Source organism: Poecilia formosa, unplaced genomic scaffold (genome assembly GCF_000485575.1).
Source record: "Poecilia formosa unplaced genomic scaffold, Poecilia_formosa-5.1.2 Scaffold540, whole genome shotgun sequence".
Lineage (NCBI taxonomy): Eukaryota > Metazoa > Chordata > Actinopteri > Cyprinodontiformes > Poeciliidae > Poecilia > Poecilia formosa.
The window spans coordinates 144,393-172,202 of NW_006800479.1; the positions used below are offsets into that span (position 1 = coordinate 144,393).

Genomic DNA, 27,810 nt, shown 5'->3' on the forward strand with positions numbered 1-27,810 from the left:
TCATATGCATAGAATAAAGTAGAAATATCCTTTATTATGATTTACAAAAGAATAAAAGCATAAATATTGAAGCCAAAATAAAAACCTAAAAAAAAAAAAAGACTGTACAGTAAGGGCAAATTTAGAAAACATGATAAAGTATCTAAGTAAAATATTACAATAGCAGAAATTAAAAGAAAAAAAAAAGTTTAAAACCAATACAATGTGCACACTTCTGTCTGCAGTCCTAGTTTCAATAATGGTCACTACTTACCTCAGATTGACACCCATCATCCTGTTACCTAACAAAGCCACAAATTAAAACAAGTACAATCAATATATTTATACACATTTATTAAAAACTGTTGCCTGACAGTTTAGAAATGCTGCTCATAAGAGACAAACTGTTTACAAAATGTTAAAGTACAGTCACAGAGGAACGCTTCAGAACTTGATTCTCACAACAGGCTGCAGCAGATTTATTTATCTTTTAAGTAAACTAAATTTTATTGACTTGACACAAACCAAACAGAACTAAAGACACATTTAACAAAATAAAAAGAAGATGTACGGATTTTTCAACACATTTGCCATCAGAAATCTGTTATAAAAAGTGATGAATTGTTGTTTTTAAACTACGAACTGATGGGTGACCTAGCAAGACATGAAGCAAACATAAAAATGGAATCTGAAATAAATCTGAAAAACAATACATTTCTTTTTATTATTTTAAAAAAGGGGAGGAGCCACAGTGTCTGTAAAATGAAATATTCACTTCTTAAAGTCTTTGTATCTGAGCATTCATTTAAAAGAAACATAGTTCACGCATTCTTCCCACAGTGTTTACGTGCAAAAATAGGATAGAAAAAAGAGGAAAAAAAGGATTTTGATCCTCGTCTAAAAAACTCTGAATCTGAAAATAAGTGGCTGCCTGCGCTTTTCAGACAATAAATGTTCCTAGTTTATAAATATTAGCTCTCGGCCTTAAAAACAAAACAGAAGAAAAAGGTCAGCATTGCTTGTTTATGTCTTTATACACAAAAACTTTTAAACATTCTGGTTTGGCTAAACAGGAGAAACAACAAAAATATCTCCATAAAAAAATGTGACATTTCCAGTTTTATCCAGGATTATTAAACATTTCTGTTTATGTTAAACTCTTAGGCACTAAGATGAACATAGATGTTTTGTGTTAAAGCTGGAGTTTAACAGCAAAATCCCAACTTGTTCCTTAAAATCTGCATGCATTATCCAGGTAAAATTGCTTCATGTAACTACTCTGCAGCAAACGGGGGATCAAAATGTCACAACCTGCAGATTGAAAAACAACAGCTTAGCACCCAGATGTGTATTTGGACATTATTTCCAATGGAGTGTCATCCATAAAATGACCAGAAATAACTCTGAAACGTTATTTCTCGGTGTGTAATTAAGATTCACTCTTTGAATAAAACCACTAAAATAAATTAGCTTTTCCATTATGTTCTAATTTTTTAGAGAAAAAAAATTACTTCTCTTTCCGTTTTCTTCAAATTCTTCAAAAACCTTCACAACTATTTTGCTCTCCTGACAGATAAATACAACTTGTTTAAAGCTGCAAATGTTACTTTTTAATAAAGGAATAACATTTAGGAGTTTTTAGGAAATTTCTTAAAAAAAAAAAAAAAAACCAGCATTTTATTTCGATTTTAAGATTAAAAAATCTAAATATAAAAGAGAATGGATATATTTTTTAAAAGCACATTGATTCAGGAAAACAAAAATAAAACATATTTGTGGTACTTTTAGTGTCATCCTTTGTAAAAATTCAGTGCAAACATTACAGGAAAACTTTAAAAAACAATTGAAAACCTGCATTCATTATTATATTTTTCCAATAGCCTAACATTTCCTTTTTCTGTGGAACATTTTGCGTTGCGTTTGTTGCTGCTTCTTGGCCAGGACTCCCTTTAAAAAGAGGTTTTTAATCTCAGTGTGTTTTTATTCTGGTAAAACATACATAACACAGAAATAAAAACATTTGAAAACAGGAACTGGTTCCTTTTTCAACCAGAGTTATGAAGAGCCATTCTGCCGCAGGCTGCAGACCACTGTTAAAGGCGATCTTTGATATTTTACTTTTTCTATTTTTAAATATATTTTTGTCATTTTAGCTGCCTTTGCTGTTCCTGACCGTTTCCTATTTTGTGTCCAGTTAGTCTCAGTTGGATGACCTTTCACCCTTGCACCGCCTGCTTTAACCTAATATCCATCTGGGTGCTCAGCTGTGTTTTTGTCAGTGAGTGCTTGTCGTGATTCCTTCATCTGAAAGCATTTTGAAATTCATTCCCAGACTTTAGACTTCTGAAGATTTCTCCGCACACTTTGGTTAAACTTCCTCACACGTGCTTCTGGACTTGACTGTTGACCTGCAGCCGCGACTCGCTCCATACCCGACCCGAGTCCGCACGGCCGAGCGTCAGAGGCCGGCTGTTTGTTTGAAATGTTTCCGTGTGCGGTTTGTAATCCGTCCGGATGGATCCGAGTATCTACTGCTCCAGAATCATCGCCTCTTGGAAGGCTTCGATCCATCTAGACGTGAAAACACAAAAAGACTAGTTTTAAATTGACTGACACTTTCTTTGAATCTGTGTCTGACGGACGGCTGTGTTTATTTGGGCACCTCTGCGCTGTGGGAATGTCGTCAGCCTTGAAGATGTAGAACAGCGTGTTTTTGTGATACAGCTTGAACTGCAGCTTCTGAGCCGGCCCGTTCTTCTCCTCCCTCAGGAAGAATCCCAGCAGCGGTTGGCTCTCCAGCGCCGCCACGTCCTGCACCAAAACACACCGGGACCAGTTTAGAGGGAGCCGAGCCGAGCCGAGCCACGGCCGGGAGAACACCAGCGGGTTACCTCGCTAGCAGCGTAGGTGTACAGAACTTTGTTCTTTATGACGAACCACAGCCTCTTCCACTGCTTCTTGTTGCCTTTGGATCGGTGCAAGTAGCCGCTCATGGAGGAGTTTTCTGTGTTGGCGGACACCTGGTTGCCATGGAGATAAGTCAGACGCTAGGGCATTGAATACACCGACAGAGAACACGCTACGTTTGTTTAGGTGTTGTACCTCCTTTAGTGCAGCTGGAATCTTCTTCTGTTTTCTAGTGAAGGAAAACGCTCCAGATTTAATGGGAGATGTTGATGACGAAGCACAGCGGTCGCCTAAAATGGATTACATTAGATGATAAAGTTAATTATTAATCTTTAAAAACTTTAGATTTAATTTTTAGATTTATACTGATGTATTTATTTTTTTTACTTTCTCAGAATTAATTTTTTTTTTGCCAGATGGAGCATAAACAGCTTCTGATTTAGAGAAAAAAAAAGTCTGAATTCTGAGAAAAAAAACGCAGAATTCTTTATTTTTGGAAGCGGCTCTAATCCTCTTCCGTACGCTTAATAGTAGCCAATAATGTGAACAATCTATTTTATAGTCCAAATTTGACATTTTGACCACTATTTTCATCTCTATTTTAATTTATATGGCATCATAAAGATGTCATATGAAGGTAACTTATTGACTGCATGCATCTACTGTGCATAACCACATAATAAACCCCCTCTAGCTGCTGATGGTTGTGGAAAAACTCACTGTTTTCCTGAAGCTTGGCGAAGCAGTGGTCACACACGCGAGCCGGTTGGTTCTTCAAGTACTCCAGATAGTACTTATTGGTGGAGCAGGCCTGACACACCACCTGGTGGAGAGATAAGGAAGTGAACATTAGGGCTTGGCTGCTACGTTAAAAGGTTGATCCTAAATGTGGCGCAGACCTTTCCACAGGCCCGGCAGTGATGCCTCCTCCAGGTGAGAGTGAACTCGCAGGTGCAGATCATGCACATGGTGGCTCTCAGGTCTGGGATCCAGATTGGAGCTTTTGAGCCTAACGGGGCGCCGCTGTCGACGACACATTCTGCCTGCATGGACAGACACTGAGCAAATATTACATAGATAAACCAGTATCAAAAAAGCTAATTTTTTGGCACCCGTTGCTGGTGGACTTTTTTTAGCCATACTTTTTTCTTCCACTAAACTTTTCACTTAAATTCTCAGTGAAATATTATTAAAAAAAATAAATAAAATAAAATCACCCAAAAAGTACCTACTCAACATCTCAACATTAAACTAATCATGAACTATTCTAATTAAGCAAATAATAAATAATTTTTGTGCAATGGGACAGTAGATTCAACACCTTTAAATGTTTTTTCCTCGTTAAATGAAAAGACATCCACTTTGTTTATTATTTTGGGCTTGATTGAAGAAACGGAAATAAATGTTTTTATTTGTTCTCGGAAGTAAAATCAGGATCTTAGGTCAGTTTTCACTTGAAAACACTTTCTATGTTCAGCCAAGTTTTAATGCAGCAATTAAAAGCATATTTAGATGCAACAAGGTGTATTTTAGAGCATCAGTCAATGAGTAGGTGTGGTCCTAGTTACCATGGCAACCCTGAAAGCTTGGAAAAGATGATTACTTTGTGTTGCAGCTAACATTTTTGTAAGTAGGTTTTAATTTAAAAGTTGAAGTTTTGCTCTAATTGGTTCTTGAATTGTAGTTAGGAGGGCCACAAAAAAAATCAATCTAGGGGCCACAAATGGCCCCACTCTGAACACCCACTGCAAAAACACAAAATACTACCAAGTATTTTCAGCCTAGTTTCTAATGCAAATATCTTAGTGCACTTGAAATAACACACAGCCGTCATATATCAACGTTTCCTGAGATGCCCACACAAATTTATCGTCACCTCTTCCTGACTGCGGCTGGATATGAAGGTTATTTTCTTCTTCGTGTAATCTTCGATGGCCTTCCCGATGGCCTCCAGCCACTCGTCTCTCTCTTTAGCGGAGCTGCAAACACAAAGCGAATCAGAGCTCAGAGTCACAGCGGACGCTCGGCGGAGGCAACATCGCTCTGAGGCTGAGCGCCGACCTGGCAGACAGGATGAAGGAGCGCTCAATGCTTTCGATGTTCAGCTCGTTCTGATAGGCCTCCTGGCTCGGCTTGCTGACCTGGAAACGCAGAAAAAATAAAAATAAAAATCAGCAGAGATGTCGAGATTTTGTTGACTTACAATGGCCATAACTAACCAGCCTTTGGGTTTATAAACAGATGAGAATAATGTTTGCCATTAAAAAACAGAAAAATAATCAAAAACTATAATCATAACTGTCTCTCAAACCTTCATTCCAGCCAGCGACAGAACACTGTTGAGTTTATACTGGGCAGACTGGACCGGAGTGGTGTACATGAGTGCATCATTAAACTGGAAAATTAAAAGAAACAATTCAGAAATAAGTTATGTTAAAAAAATAAACCCAATATGACACATAACCTCTTTTTTAAGGATGCGTCTTCAACTGTTTTCAATCTAAACAGGTCACAAATGTGTCATTAATTAAATAAAAATAGAAATAAATCAATATTTTATCTATTAGTTCCTTTTCCAAAGGTAAAATTCAAACTCTTTTTACACATTTTCTAGGTAATTTTTCAAACTTTTCCAGCAGTACACTTTGGAGATTAAAAACAATATAAACAAACTAAAAGTATGTAAAAAACATAAGACGATCTTTATTCCAGAAATAAGTCATTGAGAAATTAGGAATAATAAATATTCAATACATTGAAACAATCAAAAGAAATTGTGTTAAAGTAAATGACCTTTCTGTTAAAATATACACAAAAGTCACAAAATAATGTCTTAAAAATGTTCTCACTACGTTTTCTTGCATTTAGCAGATTAGATTAATTTTACCAATTCTAATTAATCTAAAACAAGATAAATTTAATCTGACTTAACTTCAGGCAGTGAGAAAAAAATGTGTATGTGTTTTTTTTAGGTGTATGAAAATACCTGGCTGTAAATGTAAGTAGCACTTTCCAGATTATAAAAAGTTTGATTTCACTTTCAAAAACTTGATACAAAAATCCCGAGTCAAACTTAATGAATGACTTGATGCTTTAACCATTTAGATTACAGAATGCTGCAGCAGAAATCTCGTTGCTCACCAGAAAAAACATTCTCGGCTGCATGACTTTCCTGGACAGCTTCATGAGCGTCCCCTCCTTCAGGAACACCTGGACACGGAGGACATGTTCATGTGTTGTTTGGCTTCAGCCTGAACCTGTGACAGGTTCTCCAGGACTGTTTGGGTTCTGGACCTACCCTGCCTGGCTGGACGATCTCATGCTGGCCGTTGAGGCTGTACTGAATCTGCATCAGCTTCTGAAAATTATCCTGCAGCACAGAGGAGAAGAGACGAGGTGTGATGCTGCTAAACAGACGCCGTTTAGTGGGAATAAAAGTCTCACCCCTTGTTTCATGATGTCATTCGCATGATTGGCTACTTCCTTCACGACGCTGAGCGCGGCTGCATGGAGAGGAAATATAAAACATCAGTGAAAGGCGTGTTTTCAGTCTCAATGCTAGAGGTGAACACAGATTTTCATCTCACTTTGTGTGTCTTTATAGTCCTCAGAGTCTTCAGGGAGGTTCTTCAGATAATCTGCAAGAGTAAAAACAGGTTTGAATACAGATTATTTTACAGCAAAACTCTGAGGTTAAAGTTCAGTTATTTACTTACTTTGTTCATTTTTTGTTAAATTGTTTTTACTAAAGAGTCATTTTTTATTCTGTCATAATTTATGTTATCAAATTCTTCTCTTTAAGTGAAAGACTCAAAAAATTATATTTACCTAAATATGGACTTAATCACTTTTTATTTTTTTTCTCTGTTGTATGTAATTTTTATAGAGCACTTTACAAGTATATCTCAATGAATGAAACATGTATTTAGTCTAACTTTGTCCTATATTATTCATTTATTTTTATCATTTTGTGAACTTTTTAGACAAGTTTGTTTATTTAATTTAAAATTTTTACGTTTTATTCCATTTTAAACAATATTTTTATCTTGGTTTAAACCTTGGTAATCATTTCCTCTTCCTCTTTTTTAAGTCTTTTAGTCAACTAAATAAATATAGTTGATTTTGAGATGGCTAAACTTCTCTATACCATAAAAGTACTAAATATCTTAGTTATCTGAATTTTGTTCTTGGTCCTATGGTAGAATTTTTTTTGCCACTGACAATAAATCTAAACTAAGCTATTCATCTTGTCCCTATTCAAGAATGTTACAATAGTTTAAATAAAAAGTCTTTGCATGTTTCAATCTCAAGATATCCCTCGTCCAGATTGTTGCAGGATAGATTTTTGCAAATGTCCACAAGGTGGCAATATGCCACAGAAATATCCACTGCTGCAGCCAGGACCATAAATGCTGGTTTCACTGCAAGCTTCATTCTCGTGCTGCCAATAAAGCGTTGCCATGATCTAATAAACTGGTGACCTAAAGTGTTCAGAGGGAGAGGATGGAGAGGGGTCTGTACCTGTGAGCAGCAGCTGGTACTGAGGGATCCTCTGCACTGGTTTCAGAAGATAATGTTTCAGAGCCAGGCTGGCGCATCGCGGACTCATCTGAGACAAAAAATAAAACAAAAAACGCAGAGCAATTCAAGGCTGCAGCCGTCAACACAAACACAACAAACCTTACAAATTATTTAAACTTGTGTTGCTGTGGATGTAGCAACAGCACCAGACACTATATTTGCACTGGAAGCCAGAGGCAGGACCTTTAACTATTAACTAGGCCTTAAAATGAATTCATCTTTTATTGCTGCAGCATGATCTCACACAGGAAAATATATGTTAAAAAATGTTAACCAACTTAGCTTTGGAGCAATTCTGCTGCTTACTTTGTAAAATAAAATAAAAAAAAACATTTTTCCAAAAGGAAAATTCATCTTCTATGGCATTTTACAAGTTTGTAGCATAAAGGTGGAAGGATATTCCAGAAAAAGATCAATAACATCAATACTGTAGAGAATTTGAAACAGTACAACATGAAATTACAGTATGTCTAATATATGAGACAGAAAGAAGGTTAATGTTGGAGGAATAAAAACAATCAAAAACCTTTTAACTTATTTAATATATTACAGGGAAAATCACTAAGTAAAATATTCAATACTTTTAGAAAAAAGTTGATTAAAAAATATAATAATACTACGTGTATAAAAAAATAGACATCTTGAGCCACACTCCGTGCCAGCAGGTGGCGGTAAAGCTTACTAAACTCTTCTTGTAAACCACCAATAAAAAACAAAAAGAAGAAGTTCATTCGTCTTCTCCTGATAATATCTAGGTTAGTTCTACATAAATGTACAAGCTTCACCCAGCAAAGTGGCGATAAATTTGCATTGACACAATAGATGAAAAAAAACCTACCTAGCTAGCTAGCTAGTTAGCAGTAGCTTCAACCACCTCAAGTCACAACGCAGTGAAGATGTGCAACTCTGCAGGGACTGAAATGGGAATTGAGGAAAGCTGCTTTTTTCTGGTTAACCATTTCTGTGTAATCTGGCTTTCTGTTTTAGATTATTATCATAGTGATTACCATATTTTCTAACAGATATATAACCCTAACCCTACAGTTAAAGGTAAAATCCTTAGAAGAGATTATACCACTGCAATCCAAAGAGAAAAGACGTGAAATAAGAGCCCAAATCTACCTCAAATTCCCGGACAACAGCTGCGAATGCAGGGTTCTTCCTGCACTGCTCATCCAGCAGAGCTACATTGTTGTCAAACTGGCGGATGTAGGTGGAATACATCTTCAGATAGGGACCTTTCTGGACAAAAATGTCCGACAATCTCTGGTGGTCGCTCCTGTTAAGAAACACAAAGAGGTTGTAATGAATCAAACGGGTGAAAGCTAGTTTCACTTTCCAATAATAACACTGATTCTGCATGTATCTAACATATACTAAACTAAAATATACAGAAAATAGTAAACAGTGATGTAAAAAACGTTTTGTGCATATCAGAGGTGGGTAGAGTCCTCAAAAATTGTACTCAAGTAAAAGTAGAAAGTAGCAATCCAAGAAATTATTCAAGTAAGAGTAAAAAATTATTTGGTAAAAAGTCTACTCAAGTACTGAGTAAATAATCAAAACATAAGTCATTTAATATTTAAAAACTACATCATCACATGGATAAAAATATAAAGTTTTGTGTAAATTTTGGTATTTTAAAGACTTACATTTAAATAATTTATATAAATAGCAAAATTACAAGATAAGGAAAGAGAAACATATTTCCAAATCAATTTCTTTCAAAATAAAATGTATAAAACTAACGAAAATTTAAATGCCAGGTGTGTGTCTGTTCTGGTGTGGGTAGAGAATCAAGAACGCTCACTACTCTTACTACAGCAAAAGTAAAGCATTGTGAAAATACTCCTAAAAGTACGAGGGATTTTTAAAAAATGTAATTAAGTACATGTGACTAGCTACAACTTAACTGATTAATTTAATATAGTTAGAAGACAGTAGTTGTAATTTTGCATGTATGGATTAACTACAGGACTTAAATCTTATGAAACTTTCACAAAAACTGCAGGTGTGTCTGATCAATTTGGTTAAAAAAGCTTGTTCTTGTTCAGTGAAGTTACTCAAACTAGGTAAAATATCCAGAAATTTACTCAAGAGTAACAATACTTCATAATAAAGTTACTAAGGTAAATTTTTTTTTCAAAATGTTACTCCAGTAAATGTAACTAGTTGCTACCAAAAATGGTGAATACTAAAAACTGACTTCAAATGAATGCAAAAATAAACTTATAAAGGGTCAAAAATGTTTTTTAGGAGCTGCTCTCTCACTAAAATCCAACTTTCTGTCTGTTAACTGGGATTTACTGCTAAATCCCAGTGTAATTTGAGTGTTCAGAGTGGAAGCGCACCAGTGTGCCACCCTGTCCTCCAGCTCTCGCAGCAGGTCTTTGTTCAGCTGGTACAGCTGCGGCAGATAGTACAGAATCTGACTCAGGATCCGCTCGTCCACCACCGGCTTCCCGTTCTGACGCGTTGCCTTAGCAACAGCATCCCGAAAGTCCTGAAGAGACAGACCGGGTCAAATCAGAGACATTAACACACCCAGGACTTGTGCTGCAGCTGAACAGGAACATAAACGCCCCCCCACCTCCCTCACACATTTTATGGCTCAGTCAAGTCCGCGTTTTGAGTTTGCCCGGCGAACCGATGGACACATGCACCTGGAAGGAAGGGAAGGGAACCCGAGCACGAACCCGACGTCCGCTCTACTGAGCCTGCCAGCTCACAAAGTAAACAAACCCAAATCAAAACAGGGTCTAGCAGATTCGGAAACATAAGCACGTAGCACAGAGAATTATGACAGGTATGCGTGTGTGGAGGTCACGGCTTGTAGCCGGAGGAAGCAGCTGCTGCAGAGCCAGAAGAATGTGATCTGACCTCTTTTCTTGGACACCGCTAGTCCTTCCCCCTGGAGAGTTTTCTACTAATCGTGCTGCGGTTTTACTAAAGCTACCAGACAGGTGGACTCTCCAGCCACATTGCTAGGAGATGTGTTAGCTTATTTTACTTCTGTCTGTGTCCTTAAATGAACAGAGGCTCACTTTTATCTTTACCTTTTGCTTTATTGCTCAGCTGATATAATTCTTGTGTTTGGGTGATTCTCAAGCCAAATTGCATATATTAAAGGGGATCTGTTATGCAAAATTTATATTCTGCACGTTTTTGTACTTCCATTTGTTTCTAAACACAGCTAAAGTGCTTAAAAAGAAAACACTCAGTTGTTTTTTGGCAATAAGTTAATATTTTTGGTGTTTGGAAAACCTCCCGAAGGCTTTGCCCCGTTACCTAGCAACCCCAGCCTAGCCCAACCTGTTACCTAGCAACCCAAGCAGAGTTCCAGCATGTTTAGTCAGCTGATTTTTCCCACCCAGAAACTGCTTGCTGCATTTTTGTTGGCTGTGCAGGAGGCTCCACTTCTGCTTTTCAAAGATGTACAGTTGTATGATTGCTCATCTACACGTACGAGTGTAAATGCTGAGTTTGGGGGCGTGGCCAGCAGCAGCTTATTTGGATTTAAAGTGACAGAGGCCCTACAACAGCTCATTCTGAAAGGGGGGCAAAGTAGGAAGAACTGAGCAGAATAAAATTTCATTTTCTAAGAATGATTTAGTGATTTAACAAACATGTTTTAATTAGCCCATTGTTCTATTTAACCTGTTCAAGGAAGCATAATGGTCACCTTTAATATCCCCATTAAAAAAAATGTATTGGTTTGATGCAGAATAAGTAAATTAAACTCTCCGCTTCACCTTAAAGTCTTAAAATCTCAATAAAATTAATATTTTATTTAAGTATTGTATAATTTCAAGTGATACTATGTATACTCAGAAGGGTTAGCAAACAGATTTATGGATGCAGTGGGGACATTTTCTGCATGCTCTTTTGTAAACCAAACATCCTATAGTCAGTTGGTCAATGATCCCTATGAATAAACTAATGTTGCAGCATGAATCTAAACACTGGATGAGAGGTCAGTACATGAATAATCCTGCATTCAGTCCCTTCTCACTGAGATAAAAACATCATTATTTAACAAACCAAGGCTGCTGGGATCAGTAGGCTTTATAGACGTGTAGTTAAAAGTCATCTGCAAAGAAATGTATTATTCACTACTATTACCAATAAGAAGAAAAATGTAAATTAGGGCTAAACAAAATATCGTGACTATATTGGCACTCAAACAGAAATATGTGCAATATTGGTATCAAAGGACAGCTTGGAGAATAATAATCATTAGCTAATATAGTCTAAGTGTTATTAAATTGCATTTTCCATTTTAATGTAGTATTAGCCCAGCTGGACAGAGTCTGCTTCACACAAATGATGGTGCCCAAAATGCTAAATGTCAAAGAGTAATTGTAGCATTGGTGAGAGGAAAGCATTTTTAGAAAGTGATATCATGGAAATAGTTTTGTGCAACCCAAATGTAAATAGAAAACAGAAGGAGGCCAACAACTCATTCCTGAGGTACGCCATAAATTAATGAAGACACTGAATTATTACTAAGGATTGACCGCAGTTATTTAGAGGGAAAAATGTCAAAATTTTCATCTTTTACCAATAACTATATTTGTTCAAGGAGAATAAAGTAATTAGAGTGATGGAAAGCAGCACATAGATCTAAATAACAATAATTTCTCTGTTTAAACTTGGTCATATTCCAATTTAAACAAGCTTGTACAAATTACAAACTGGAAAAACAAACAAACAAATCCTCAAGAAAGAATTTAGTTTCCTCAAAACCTCAAAGGGCTACCAAATAACATCTAACAAGGTTTCCCCCTGAAAACTTGTTAAGCCTGGTGGTTGGGCGCTGGGGCAGTCAGCGGCCCGTTGTGTTTTTGAGTTAGAAAATGTTTAAAGTTGACAGGAAATTTGAAAGTATCACTTGATAATAGTGTTATTGGAAGATTAATATCTGAACACCAACTATAAAGTATTAAAAAATGCAAACATCTAAATAAAAACTACGTATATAAGCAATACTAAGCCTGGTGGGGCACAAGTAAAGCCTGGTGGCCCGCCAGGCTTATAACACACTGGGGGAAACCCTGTCTGACATTAATAAAGAATCTTTTTCTGTGCTCCAGAAAAAATGTCTTGCCCTAAAGATTCACAACAAATCAATGCAAATCTGTCTTGAAGTGAAGCAGCTCTTTAATGATTAAACTTGACAAAAACAAACAAAACTGCAAATGTTTTCCTTCAATTCATCACCCATACCTTAAGCTAACAATAGATGCTAATGCAAACACCAACATCCACCCATCTTATGGGATATTAATCGTCTCTTTATTGGTTTTCTTTCATTCAAACAAACACACACCCTTTACTGAGTTTCCAGTAAAAGAAAAGTTCAAAGCATCTCTTTCCTCATTGTGGTTTGGTATTCACCTGCCTACCACTGCCCCAGTGAAACCAGTAAAACCCTCAAACACAGCCCACATCAAGAGAAAACACTTTGATCGTCACTCAAACAGTAATCACAGACGCTGCTGTTTGTTCTCTGGCTGCTCAAGGAAATGAATAAAAGCAACACTTACTATGTGTAGAAGCTTTAGGACGTCCACAAACCTGGAAAAAAAGTGGAAATAAATTATTTTAGCACACTTTCAGACACAAGCTGCAAGTCCTGCATCGACGAAACACTCACACTTTCTCTGAGCTCATGATTTCCTGGGCAATGTGCACCACCTTCTTCCTCTTCATGTCATCCTCCTGCTGAAAAGCGACAAACAGTAAGATGATCGCTCAGAAAAGGTCAAAACCACACAGCGTTTACTCACAGACTCACTGCAGATCACCATGATCATCTCTGGGTGTTTAAAACCAAAAAATAACGGCCTCCTCTCTCTCTCTTTCTTTCTGCTGCTGGATGGTGACGGGGCGGTCGCTGCGTCACTCGATTTGGACGGCAGCCTTGGCCTATGCCTGCCTGCTCCTATCTGAGGCTGTATTTGTCGAGCATTGAGGGGCTTCAGACACAGGTGTTGACAGCATCATGCAGAGGGTCATTCAGGACGCATAAAGGAAGGGAATAAAAAACTGTTTCACACAGAGAGGGAGCTATTCCTGAACCCGCAGCGCCTTCTGTGTTTGCTCACCATCCCCCTTTCAACACACACTCATCCACTTCTAAAAGGCCGTCACAGGGAGCAAACATGCTTGGCAGCATGCGTGCGCTGAGTGCTAAGTCTCCAGTGCTGATTAGAGATGTTCACTGTGACCTAGAAATGTTGAACAAGAGCTAATGATGAAGGAAGTTGGTTCAGTAGAGGTGGAAATATCGGTAATATCAGTATTGGATCGATACTTTAGCTTCAGATTCTGATTCAACTCAACGCTACCTCCAAAAAGATTTTGTTTTGATTTGCTCTCTTTCATAGTTTTTTGTACTTTATTCAGGAAAAAATGCACACAAATCTGTTCTGCGTTTCTATTGTTTTTGTTTGTCACATTTATCATTTCCCCCCAAGTATGTTGCAAGGGTTTCTTTTGGTTATTGCGAGCTAAAGTTACTTTCAAAATGTTGAGGTCAAAATTGTGATTTTTTTTTTTTATAACCTAATCTTACAAAAAAGTTGAAATTGCTGCACATAACCTTCTCACACTACAAAAACATAAAATCTTATCAATTATTTTTGGTCTAGTTTCTAGTAGGGCTGGGAGATATGAGGAAAATCTAATATCCTGATATATTTTTGCTGTTATGATACACGATATTCTTAAATGAGCTTATTTTAAACTATAGACCCCTTGCAGCATGATGTCACCCACACAAGTTCCAGGCCCCATTTCCCTGCTAGCCTTAAATGTAAGCTCATATAAAAAGTGATGCCGTGTTTTGCTATGAACTGCTATGACTAATAAGGTGAGAAAAATTTTTAACAAAGAAAAAAAATAGCGAGGGAGAGGTAAGTAGGTAAGTTTGCTTGACTTTGACAAACTTAAATAGATGTGCTGTGGAATAAGGTGTGTTTTGGTTCAACTTAAAAATAAAAAAGGCGACCTACACACCAGCTGACAGATTATCTGTAAAGCAGGTGTTTAAATTAATCAGCCACCGCTGTGTTAGCTTGCCTAATAGCAGCAGCAGCTAATCTACCACAGTGATCAATTATTAATAAAAGCAAAATACACATCAAGCCTAAAAACCGAAATCTGTAACGAACTGAATGTTCTGCTCTATGTGGGGGTAATGTTTGAGTGTTTTTGGTGCCGAATCCTCAAACAATAAAGTTGCGTTGTTGTCAGTTGCTATGGCAACGAGTCTACGTGTATCGTAAAGCCGGCACAAGAGCGAGAAAAAAAGAATGAGTAGTTTTGAGTTATTTTCCCCATTGCATAGCATTAAATGAATCATACCTACGTCTCCAGGTTTCACTTTAACGGACCAGTTCTACCGCGGCAGCGCGGCTATGAACGGCATGTAGCAGAAGAGTCCCAATATGGGGGGGAATAAATCTGCGGTACAACCTTTATATATAATAATTTATATAATAATTTTATAACATGTTTCGCAAATTACCTCATTTTGTTCGACGTCCTCCATATAAAATCCAAACCACTGCCAAATTATTGATCCAGCGCTGTTTCTCTTCGGAACTAGACTAGTTCATCTGATTAGTCTTCAGTTACCGTCTCATTCACGGCTCGCCTCAAACTCTCGCTGTCACCATGTAGTTTGTTTACTCCGCGCAGCTGATTGGTAGAAAAATTTCAGGTTGGGAGGGGGGAGGGACTAGTGATGCATTCATAGGGTATCGGATAAACCATACTCGCAGTAAATTTTGACGGCGAAAGTTTAATATTTGAACAATTTATTCTCGATAGTTGCGATGTAGCCATTTTAACTATCGTAAATTGAAAATATTCCTGCTGCATCGACTATACTCAATACATCGCCCAGCCCTAGTTTCTAGTCCAAACATCTTAGTACACTTGAAATAAGACAAAAATAATTTAAAAGTAACTTTCCTGCAGGATAAAGTGGCTTGTTTTAGGTAAATAATTTCTTAATATTGATAAGAATTAGATTATTTCTCTTATTAAAAAAACACTTTCCATATTATAAGTCAATCAATCAATCAATCAAATTTTATTTGTATAGCACATTTCAGCAGCAAGGCATTTCAAGATGCTTTACATAATTAAAAACAAAATAAAAACAGCATGTGACATTGAATAAACAGTAAGAAAAAGAAAGAGATTTTGGAAAAATTACTTTTGTTACGGAATTTAAGCGCATGTTGTCGTCCGTTTAACACGGGTATTATCCAGGCCCCGTCGCCTAACAGGACAAGGTCTCCAACCTTGCAGCACCAGGGACGGCAAAGTCCTAGTGCAAAATTTTTGCACTAGGACTTTGCCGTCCTACACAGATTTTTGTGCACTATTTTTACCTGTTAGAGTCTAGAATTTACAGGGTTTTTCTGTGTTAGATGATAAAAACTTGGTTAAATAAGAACTTTGCAATCGCTAAAATATCAGTAAAACCAACGTCTTACATAAGAAAAGAGAAAAAAAACATTAAAAAACATTAAAAAGTGAAATAATCTGCTACCAGAACCAATAATTTTTCATCAATGTTAAGGAATTATTTACTTAAAATAAGCTCCTTTATCTTGCTGAAAAGTTACTTGTAAGTTAGTTTTGCCTTATTTCAAGTGTCATAAGATATTTGCACTAAAAACTAGACCAAAAATACTTCACAAAAAAAGATAAGATTTTAGCACAGTTAATATTTAGAGTGTAAATAATATTTTCAATGCAGAAGAAGAATTCAAGTTAACATGAAGTGTTTACACAGTATAAGAAGATCCTACAAAACATCTCAAAATGGTCTTGGCAAAAAAGCCCAGTATTTGCTTGGTATTGGATCAAAATCTAAACATTAAGTATCTCACTCCTGTAGTTTTCAGGTTTCACTGTTTTCCTAATTATTCCACAGGGTTTCTTAAGGCGTTTCATAAAGGGCAGATTTGTTAAGAGCTAATTAAAGTTTGTCCTGTCAACAGATTCACACCTGAGAGGTGTGTCTGGATTTTCCCTTGCAAAAAGTTTGTCTTTACATCTTGCAATTCCCTCAAAATTCATTAATATACATTCAAATTTGTGGCCAAAATGTGAAAAAGAATTGCCGATTCCAGGTGTTATTCCCTCATGTTTCCTCCTATCTTATGTAAAAAAATAGATAATTGCCGTTAGTCAATGCCACAAGTTGTTGCTACAAAACAAAACAACTGACTGAACCTCCTCCAAGATTAGTGACTCCTTGTTTTTCTGTGTTGTGTAAGTGGCCTCAGCCGCTCTGGATGTCGTAAATCATGCCATATTAGCTAGGGCTGTAGTGATACAATAATCTCACGATACGATACATGATATACGATATTCTGCTCATGATACGATATATATATTGCGATAATCTGCAAAGGATACAATTCAGTAGACTTTTGCGATTTTCTGAAAGATTTTAGAGGGACGGAGTGATTTTGGTGATATTTTGTGACTGTTATAGAGGTGGATTGAATTAATTTAACTGAAAATTGATTAACAGCACCAACTACACAATACCTGGCTCTGGTTGGACATGGACACAGACTTAAAGTCGACAGCTGGACAAAATGAATCAAAGAAGTGGTGAGAGAACATGTTCCTTTTAATTGAAACAGTACAAACTGTAGCTTACAGGCATTTGTAAAGTAAATAAAGTGCACCAAGTACCCTGCTCTGCATAGTCTGATACCTTTTTAACCTTGACACTTAACATCTGAAGGAATCACTCTAAGCCTGATGACCTAATCACTCTCCTGGCGAAGCAAGCAGTGAGTGAACAAGGTGACAGTTGGATGATACTTGCGGATGAATATTGATTTTTTTCTAGGAAAGAAAATATCGATATATATATCGCAAAATCGATATTATTACACAGCCCTAGTATTAGCAAATGTTTTGGTTTTAATTTCGTACTTAATTACTTTCTGACTGAGGTGGTCATTAAATCGCTCTGCACCGAGTAAATTCGACAGGATGAAATGAGCGTACCTGTCTGTCTGCCTCATCCAGGTGCTCCTTGCTGGAGGTGGAGCTGTTGTCCTCTTCGTCTGAACTGTGCATCTCGTCCTCCTCAGAGTGGACATCGTCCTTCAGCCAGTCGCTGTTTGGGAAGAGGATGTCAGTGAATGAAAATAATGATTTAGACATGTACAGTATGTCTGTGCAGAAGAGCGGGTGAGTGCTTGGAAAAAGACTTCCTGGATAATTAAAGATTTCAAGAAAGCTTGTGGAAAGATCAAAATCCCAACCTGAGTCACCTTCCTCTGACACTAAGAAGTCTGACTTATTTTCCAAGGAAAATATTTACTTCACTGCAGGATTCAAAGGCCATAAAACTAACCACTAAACTCCAAAAATAAACCCTTACAACTAGATTTCCAGGAATGAACTGTTCCTTTTTTCAATCCTGATATCGATACCAATATCTGAGGTTTAGTATCAGCTAATACCGATCCAATACAGAAAAATAGCGCTGAATTAACTTAAAACCTTAGGAATTAGCAATTCTAAATATAATGTAAGATAAATAATAAAAAATTACATTTAGAGCACAAAGCACAGAATTAGGCTGAATAGATCAGACACCGATATCCGATGTAGAATTTTTTTTTTCAAAATTGTATTGGCGCATCTCTAAACATTTTCTGAAAAACCCGGATCCCTCCTAGGAATGTAACTGATAACAGTTCAGCTTGTTATCAGTTAAATGCCCTTATGTGGGATTTCTAAGAAGTACAAACTGCTTCAGCTCACATCAGAGCGTCTCAGTGATGGTTTCTCTAAACCAGTATCTTTCTCAGACGGTCCTGGTGGGATTCTCGGCATGTTTTGGGTCATTGTCATGTTGCAGGTTCAGCTCTGCTTCACCTCTAATAGTTTTAACATATAGTCTCAGATTTCATGATGGATTCTATAATGGTGAATTGGCCAGAGCAAAGAATCCCTAATCATGATACTTCCACTGCCGCACCTCAAAGTTACCATCACTCTAAACTGGGCTTTGTTGACATGCACACCTCCCATGAAAGTTAAGTTTGTACTTACTGAATTTATTGACTTTTTCTGCTAAATAAAGACTCAAATACTGCTTTCTAACCAAATGTAATTCTTCCAACTAGGGCTGAAATGATTAACCGGATTAATTGTGATGAATTATTGAAGTAATCTTTAACAGATTTAGTAATTAATTAATTGTTAACTGGAGTATTCAGATTAAAAAAAAGGTCATTTGCTCCATACTCAGAGCAGTAATTAAGCCAAAATTGTGAAAAATCCAAACATTTTGCATTTAAGATAAAAACAACTTTGTCTTTAATTATATTCTACCCAAAATTCATCACGTCATATTTTTTTGCTTCATTTTGTTCAAATTCCTTAAAAAAGTCACATATTAAGCAATTTTTACTGTCCAGTTATTAATGAATTAATCCAAAAAATAATCAACAGATTAGCCATCACTTCTTTGATGTTAAGTCAAGAAGAAATTGTTGATGTTTAGTTGGAGAAGCATCTTTTGCAACAAAGTGTTCACAAAAGGAATGCTGTTATTGCATTTTATTTACAAATAAAAATTTTAGTTTCTTTTTTTTAAAAAGGAAATGAATAATTTTTAATTAGCATCTTTTAATGTTTTCTCGGAATGTGCCAATTTTTAAAACTGATTAATCGTCAGAATAATGTATTAATCTTTAGCTGGATCTTAGTTCCAACTCTAAAGCACGGAGGTGGCTGCATCACTCCTTTAAAGCTGGGTTTGAAATAGAAAAGCCAGGGCATACATACTGATGAAAATTTATTACCAAAATACTTAAACTAGGACATTTATCAACATGACTGAAGGTTTTTAACAGATTATTGTTGGCATAAAGCCTTTATTTTCCGCCAGCTGAGACGTTTAAAGCTGTACTTCTAAAACCTGCTTCTTATCTTGCCGCGGGTGACTCAACAGGCCGTCTGCGCCAGCAGAACAAGCAGCAACATGAGTCTGAGCCTCTAATGTTTCCCTCTGGCTTGCCTGCAGAATAAAGCCGCCTGATGCTAACCGGAAAGTTCTCAACAGGAGTAATTTAATTCAGTTGAGGTATAGGTTGGTTGTTAGAGGAAAAAAACAAAAATTATTGCATTTTTCTCCGGATCTTTGTTTTTCTCTTACCTAAAAGCCCAAATTTCTCCCTTTTCGGCCCAGCTCCTTTACCCCTCGCGTTCCCTCTCTCCATTCGGTTTCTCCAGCATTGTGGATCAGGCACAGAGCGCCACTTGTTTACAGCCCGAGGCTACTTACATAAACTCAACGGGCTCGGATGCCTGGGAAACACCACGAATTCACTCGCTGCTTCTGTCTCTGCTTTAACAAACACCAAGATCTGCATTCCAGACTGAATTAAGAAGCAGAGCACATCTTAGACGTTTTCAAGGCTGATTTAAAACCCATGTACAATGGAGCCATCCTGGCTGCATCACTTATACAGAAAGAAAATGTTGCAGATGGTAGATAAACACCAGTCAGGAATTAAGTCTGGACACTGAAACTAGAGGTTTTATGTTGGAAAATAAGCCAGAAAATGACATCTGACAGCAAACATCCCAAAAAACTTATTTACATTGTCTTCAGAAAATGAGATCTGGAGTCTGTTGTTTTCCATATAAAATTTCTTTAGAGATCAAACGCACCTTGATCAGACAAACAAATAGTTTCCAATCTTATCTAGAGTTAGCAGTTTAATTATGAGCTGCGAGGGCCATTCGAGGCTATTGCAGCTTTAATTATCTTTACAGCTAAAGATTTGTCATGAAAAGGTTTTATTATCTTGAAACAGTAAGCATTAAAGATGGTTTTGTCAGGATAAAAGTGATATTGAACTTTCATTTCTACTCCCATGATGAGCTCATAAGCTTGTTTAGCCAAAAATAACCAATTAGTTATCTCAAGAAAGTGAAGTCTTAAGATGTTTTTATCTTTATAGATGCTCTTGAGCTTGTTTTGTATAAATAATAGTCTGGATTAGGGCTGCACAATATCGCTGTACTAGATCCAATTTTAGTAGTTTTTATTTTTGTTTTCATTTCTAAAAAATAAATTACAAATGACAGAAATTATTTTCAAAAACTGGCTTTTATTTCAACCGTCCCTTTTATGCTGTATGATGGAGAATTAGGACCATGATATGAGAATTTTTGTTTAATTACAAGAACATAGTCATCATAAAATTAGCAGAATATAGTTTTACCAGTTTTAAAATTAGGGGAAAAAAAGTTGTTTTAATTTCTTACGTTGTTCTTGCATGAGTTTTCATAAAATTAAGACTTCATTCTCCTAATATTATGACTTTTTCGCTGGTAATATTATAACTTTATTCTCATATGGTTTAAACTTTATTGTAATTTCACTTTAATCTCTTATTACTATAACTGCATTCTCGTAAATTTATGACTTTATTTTTGTTAAAAAGAGAAGATCTTAGCCTGACCCTTCATGCCCAAACAAATAGAAGCTGTAAGACGAACTTGTGAAACAAGATGGCGGCCTTGGGCGTACTGATATTACTGTAAACATTGGTGGAAAAAAAATCCAGATTTTCCAAAACTTCAATCTTCAATGACAGTTCAATTAATTGATAAAAATAGAATATTGTTAAAATTTTTTTTTTTTAATCGGAAGGTTTGTTTTGGGGTGGAGAAAACTTGCAGAAAAAAAACAGCTTAATATTCCATAAAAAATTATTTAAAGTGAAATTTAACTTTCCTTAGCTCTTTTTTCAGCATGAGAACAAACCAGCCAACCATACTGTTCAGGACGGGGGAAAAACAGAGTGTTGAGGTTAAAACGAGGTTAAACGTAGTGCAAGGGCAGCCAGAACGAGGCGGCGGAGGAGGCTGGTGGTTGCTGGAGGTACATTTTCCCTGATTTAGAGAGCCGTGTAGCGATTTCTGCGATTCTCAAACATTTCCTGCTCCAGCCACTGAAAATAACCCACAGGAAAACAGGCCCACTCAGAGCACATCAACGCTCTATTCAAACTCAAAGCCACTGACTCAGACTCAGAGGCCGACATATTTGTCTTCTAGTAAATACAAACCGCTTCTGTCACAACCAGTGAACCTGTCGCCGGTCTCCCACTGAAGGAGCCGGAATTACTCCAGTACTGTTCTTCAGATTATGGGTCCAAACAATTGATCGACTAATGGTATTAGTTTATTAAATAAAAATTAGTTCCAATTGATTAACTTATAACGTCCGTTAGATCTTCTTTTAGTGTTGTAGTTTGACCGCCATACAGCAGAGGGCGCCGCTTGTAATCCTTAAGCAGAGGTATAAACAGAGCGGTTGACGGAGAAAGAAAAATGGCGGCCATACCAGAAAGAGAAACGGTACAGAGTGGGATGCAATATGCACTTTATGTGGTTCTGTTTTTTTTTTTTGTTTGTTTGTTTGTTTTGGTTTTTTTAAATAACACTCGACAAGCTCCTTAAGTTGTTTTAAAATATAAATACTAGACAAGCTCCTTAACTTATCACATTAACAGCGTTCATTCAGCCGAGCTGCATGACGTAGCAGCGTCAGCTTGTAATTCAAAAATTGCTGAAGTGCTACAAAGACGAGGATAAAGTCAGACAGGCGGAGGAGATAACGCTGAAAAATTGTAACATGGTGTTAAACAAACATGATGCCCATTAGTTAGGTTGATTTTGAGGTCTGTTGTGAGTTAATTCAATTAATGGCACTAAGTTTAAAATTCCTTCAAGAGCAACCACAGACAGTACTTCTGTACGAACATCTCATTGTTCATCAAGTGTTTCACACATTTTATTTTGTTCATCTTTTATTTTTCTATCCAGCAACTTAAGATGTTCCTGTTTTGTTACGTTTCATTAATATATCTAAATTTATGTGATAAAACCTCAATCTTCTGTTTATTCGGCCAGTATTTAATACAGCTGACACAAAATGTCTTTTTTTTTAATTGATCATATCTTGAAAAATTTAGCTCTTTATGGTAAACAAAAAGTTAAATAAACAACATATACCTAATTGTAAAGTGAAGGTTTTTTTCTTTTAACCTGTCTGTCACTAGAGGACCCAAATTTGGGTCCTCTAGTGACAGNTAATTCAAAAATTGCTGAAGTGCTACAAAGACGAGGATAAAGTCAGACAGGCGGAGGAGATAACGCTGAAAAATTGTAACATGGTGTTAAACAAACATGATGCCCATTAGTTAGGTTGATTTTGAGGTCTGTTGTGAGTTAATTCAATTAATGGCACTAAGTTTAAAATTCCTTCAAGAGCAACCACAGACAGTACTTCTGTACGAACATCTCATTGTTCATCAAGTGTTTCACACATTTTATTTTGTTCATCTTTTATTTTTCTATCCAGCAACTTAAGATGTTCCTGTTTTGTTACGTTTCATTAATATATCTAAATTTATGTGATAAAACCTCAATCTTTTGTTTATTCGGCCAGTATTTAATACAACTGACACAAAATAATGATGTCTTTTTTTTTAGTTGATCATATCTTGAAAAATTTAGCTCTTTATGGTAAACAAAAAGTTAAATAAACAACATATACCTAATTGTAAAGTGGTTTTTTTCTTTTAATGTTCTGAAACTGACTGAATAAAACCTTTTCCGCTCTTATCTCCCTGATAATTTTATAAAATAACAAATATCAAGCATTAGAGCAACGTAAGAGCTTGTGCTGTAGTCTGGACCCACCTCTCGTATTCGTGCTCGCTGCATCTGTGGAAGGGGTCCTGCACCTCGTAGATGTTACCGTCGCCTCTGTCGGGATCGTGCGGCCAGCCCAGCCTCGCTCCGTGGAACGGCAGGTTCATATACTCCGGGATCTCCTCGTACAGCGGCACGTTCTCGTACTCCACATCCTCCCTGTGGATGTCGGGGTCCTCGATGCAGCTGCTGGGCCTCCCCAGGCTTTTGTCCGTGCTGGTGCAGTCCAGGGACTGCCCCCCTTTGACCAGCAGCTTTGGCAGCATCTTCACATTCAGCCGCAGCTCCAGCAGCTTGCGGAAAGAGAGGCTCCTCTTCTGGGATGAGCCGGCCCGGGTTGCCAGGTCGGCTGCGGAGAAGGACTGCGCCCTCTGCTTGCCCCCCAGTGCCGGTGCTCGGCTTTTGGGCGGCACACTGCTCCTGGTGGGAATCTGACGGCTGAAGAAGGTGACGGAGGGCCGAGAGAAGCGCCAGGTGGTTTTTTCCTGAGGAGGAGGCGGCAGATCCCTCATGGGGGTGCTGGCATGCGGGGGCGCAGGAGGGCAGACGGAGGGTGGAGGTGGGGCTGGCAGGCTGTGTCTCTGAGGTTTCCTCGGCGGTGCCCGCGGCGACTGCTGATCCTCGGCAGACAGGGCTTTCCGGTGACAGCCCAGTTTGATCTGTTTGGGGAGGCTGTGGGAGATCGGGTACCGCTCGAAGTCGCCGTACCCGTCCTCCTCCTCCTCCTCATTGTCCTGCTGAGCCTCCTTACCGTGACCCTCGGAGTCGGGGTGGGACAGCAGGTCTAAGGAGTGGGAGGTGTTTTTGTTGAGCAAACAGCGGACAGCTCTGTGCAGCCTTGGAGAGAGGGAGGTTTGTCTTGGAGGCGGAACGGGAACGTCCGTCTCTAAATCTACCAAACACGAGTCTCTCTGGGTCTCAGAGTCGTCTGCTTGCTGCAGCTCAGGCTCATTCTTCTGCTCCTCCACCGGCACCGCCTGATCCTGACCCTCCACGCCGTCCTGCCTCACCAGAGCCGGCTTTTTGAACTTCCGTGGGTGAGGCACTGGGAGAGGCTTACTGGGAGCGGCGGGGACTGGTAGATCGGGCAGGGGGCTGATGGGAAACGTCTCTTTTTCTGCTTGAGAAGACTCCGGTGGATGGATGCTCGTCAGGATGTTGCCTGCAACATCACAGGCTGCTGTCTGCTCTGCCGTTTGGGCCTCAGTCGGCACGTCTGAGTCCTCCTCAGTCCTCTCTCTGTTCACTAAGCCCCTATCAAGATGTCTCTGTCTCTGAGGTTTATCCCTTGGCTTTTTGTTAATTCTTTCACTCTTATAGTCGTGGGTCTCCTCCTCCTCTTCTGTGCTTTTGCCAGTGGTGACCCCGTTCTGCAGCGGCTCTTTGTCCAAATCTGCTGCAGATTCATTTGCGTCTCCGTTTTCCTGAGGGTGACACTCCCCAGCGGAGCAGGAGCAGGTGGAGATGATGTAATCCGACTCACGACTCTCTGTCTCAGATAAAATCCCATTCTTAGAGTTGAGGTGGAAGAGGTTCTCATCTAGAGCCGAACCGATGGGTTCGGTTGGTTTGAGCGACGGGGGGAAAACAGGCAGCGATGAGGAGCCCGAGGATCTGGGTAGGCATGGTTTAGGAGCAACAGCTGGCTTTGGCCTCTTAGTGGCGGAAGGGGAGGGCTGGGAGAGAGGACATGGCTTCGGGGCGATGGGAGGTTTGGTTGAAACGGGGAGTTTTGGTTTGGGAGCTAATGGAGGCTTCTTTACACCTGCATATAAAATAAAAAGCAAAACTTTACTTTGTCTCCCTGTACATCAAAGCATCCCCCTCATGCTGAAATGTAAGAAAAGACAGCTGCAAACAGGAGTTTAGGCTGAGGTCAAAGGGAAAATCTTGGGGTCAGAGGGCAAAAACCGAGAGCCAATTAAATTTTTAGAAGATGCCATTCCTTAAATAAATTATGTAAATTGATATTTGAATCTTTTTCTTGAGTTTTTTTTTTTTTTGCCAATAATAGCATAGTTTCTATTGTAGGGCCGAAATGATTAACCGTGACTAATCGATTATGGATCTCAACTAGTTTAGTATTTGATTAATCGTTAACTGGACAAACTTTAAAAAGCCATTTGCTGAAATAAACAACAAACTCAGAGAAGAAATTAAGCAAAAACTGTATAAAATATATTTAAAAAAATTTTAATCCTTTGTTTCTCATTATGTTGGCATAATTTTAGCTTCACCTGGTTCAAATTATTTAAATAAATCTCCTTTAAGAACCTTTTGCTATTCAATTATTAATTGGTAAATCCAAAATATAAACAGATCAGCCCTACAGTGTACTGATAATAACTCAGGAAGACAGAGCTGAACTTTTTATATGTTGCTGTTAGTATTTCTTTAGCTGCAGATGAATTATTTGCTACAAATGATCAAGTACTCACTGAAGGAATGCTGTTATTGCATTTTAGGCAAAACAAAATATGTTTTTTTAATTAAAGAAAAGAACTGAGTTGTTTTATTTACATCTTTTAATGTACTTGTAATATTGCATAGGGAAGCCTTAAGAGGTAAATGAAAAATCTGCAGAATGTGACATTTTTTTAATCCTATTAATTGATTAATTGTCAGGAGAATCAATTTCCAACATAATTGTTAGTTGCTTTAGTTAAAGCTCTTTTTTTTACTGTAAATAAAGCTGCATTTAAACAAAAGTATTTTAAAACTTAAATTTACTTTCCTGGGATTTTAAGTTATAGACAAACAATAACTAAATAACTATGAAGTTAAATAAAAAAAACATGATTTTAAAAGTTTCTTACAAATAAAAATCTTAAAATATGATGCATTTGTATTCTGACTAAAGATGGCAAAATGTGAAAAACTTAAAGTGGTTTAAATATTTCTCCAAGGCCTGAAAAATCAGATAAAGACTGATAAGGTTTTATTTACCGCTGATTTATATCCGTGCACACCTAAAACATGAACAGTTTTCCTGCCACATGTGGATGTCATGGCTATCATTATGTAATTTTCCACATTCTGTAAATTAAATCTGGAAGTGGGGAGACGAGCTGGATGCCCAGCGGGAAATAACCTGGTTTAAATAAAGGACAAAACATCCCCCTGGTCAGACAAATGAAAAGCTGTGAAATCGGCTAGTGGGGATACATTTTCCGCTTTCCTGACTCCTTGCTAGTCGACACCATGAGGAGTGGAGTCATCGAGCGGATGTTTCCAAAAAGGCCAACAAGTAAAAAAAAAAAAAACCTCTGCAAAGCATGCAAGCTGCAAGAATCACCAAACCCCATTCACAATAACCTATAAACATAATGTTCCCTTAAATATAAACACACTCGCTCCATTATTTGTGCATTTATTTACATGTTCTTTTATTAAAAGACTCACTTCATAATTCGGCTATAAAATCGAGTTTAAAAATATTCGTTTTACGCTGTTATTACCAAATAAAACAACTAAATCCAAGGATGGCGGTTTTGAGCCTTGATGTTAGTTTGTATTTTAGAAATAAACCGAATGTGTCAGCACATGTTAACGTAATATTCTGGTTCATAAAACATGGAAAAGCGAGAATAAAGCAGGAAAAGTTTAAATTTACTTTTTTTTTTTTGAGAATCTGGCTTCATTTAGATGATATTGCCTTATTTTGCACTATTGAATTTAACAACAACAACCAATCTAAAGTGAAGATACTAGTTTATACCGCTAGAATAGCACATGAACGGTCAGACTTGTTGCATCAACAGCAGGACAGATGTTTGGGACAAAGGATTTACCCCCTCCAGCTACCACAAACACAAAGGATTATAACTGTTATTTAAAAAGCACCCACATTAAGCTCAAAACCGATGCTTTTCTATCTTTTTGAAAGCTGTTATTATGAAAAACTGTAATTAACTCTGGGTAGGATAAAAAAATTGAGTCAGTGGATGCTAGCGACGGTTACAGTCTTACAAATGTAATTTTCTGTTCATTTATAGCGCAAAAACTTAAAGTAACTGAGGCAAACTTTCGTAATTCGTTTTAACTGAAGATAACCACAGAGCTGATCTGCAGCTAGGAAGCGTTAGCTTCGACACAAACCTGTGCTCATGACTCCCGACTTCTTCTCGCTCCTTTCTCCATGAGTAAAAATTTTACTTTCAATGGAACTCCGAGAAAATCGGGATTTTATTTTCCTCCCTCGGCATTGTCAGAGAAAAAATCGACCCAGGGAGAAAGCAAGAGGGTCCATCGCTGTTGTTCCTTATCTCTCCAGCGGATACGCGGATAAAGTTGGTGAGCCAGTTAGTTTTCCCATTTTTTTTATCGAAGTTTTCAGCCACGGTGCTTTTCCCAACAGTTTAATTCAGAGTTGAACTCAACATGTAGTCGTTTTCCGGTTAGTTTCAAAATAAAATTACATAAAAAACAACATAGTTTGAATTTTTTGGATCAGATCGTAAAGAGCAGATTATTATAGATATGATGTATATTATTAATAGTTTTCTTATTTTTGGTAAATATAAATTGTGCGACATAAGATATTTTATCAGACCAGTC

The 27,810-nt window shown here is 37.6% G+C and overlaps 1 protein-coding gene across 3 annotated transcripts; it reads right to left on the bottom strand.

The window, feature by feature from the left end:
- Positions 1-1,713: 1,713 nt before the first annotated feature.
- On the bottom strand, positions 1,714-27,618 carry fgd6 (FYVE, RhoGEF and PH domain containing 6). 3 transcript variants are annotated; one of them, XM_016665025.1, is made up of 21 exons: positions 27,352-27,618; positions 23,242-25,018; positions 17,515-17,626; positions 13,124-13,188; positions 13,014-13,044; positions 9,819-9,970; positions 8,590-8,746; positions 7,408-7,495; positions 6,474-6,524; positions 6,331-6,389; positions 6,185-6,256; positions 6,028-6,096; positions 5,198-5,281; positions 4,948-5,027; positions 4,763-4,865; positions 3,786-3,944; positions 3,607-3,709; positions 3,082-3,176; positions 2,871-2,999; positions 2,642-2,790; positions 1,714-2,550 (listed from the first exon to the last, which is right to left on the bottom strand). In XM_016665025.1, the coding sequence occupies exons 1-21, from the start codon at positions 27,359-27,361 to the stop codon at positions 2,508-2,510; spliced, it is 3,588 nt and encodes a 1,195-aa protein (XP_016520511.1). In that variant the 5' UTR covers positions 27,362-27,618; the 3' UTR covers positions 1,714-2,507. The 3 variants fall into 3 exon arrangements, with proteins under 3 accessions (XP_016520511.1, XP_016520510.1, XP_007540500.1); XM_016665024.1 differs by having other exon boundaries at positions 13,124-13,191; positions 27,352-27,617; XM_007540438.2 differs by having other exon boundaries at positions 3,786-3,929; positions 13,124-13,191; positions 27,352-27,616.
- Between the last annotated feature and the right edge of the window lie 192 nt (positions 27,619-27,810).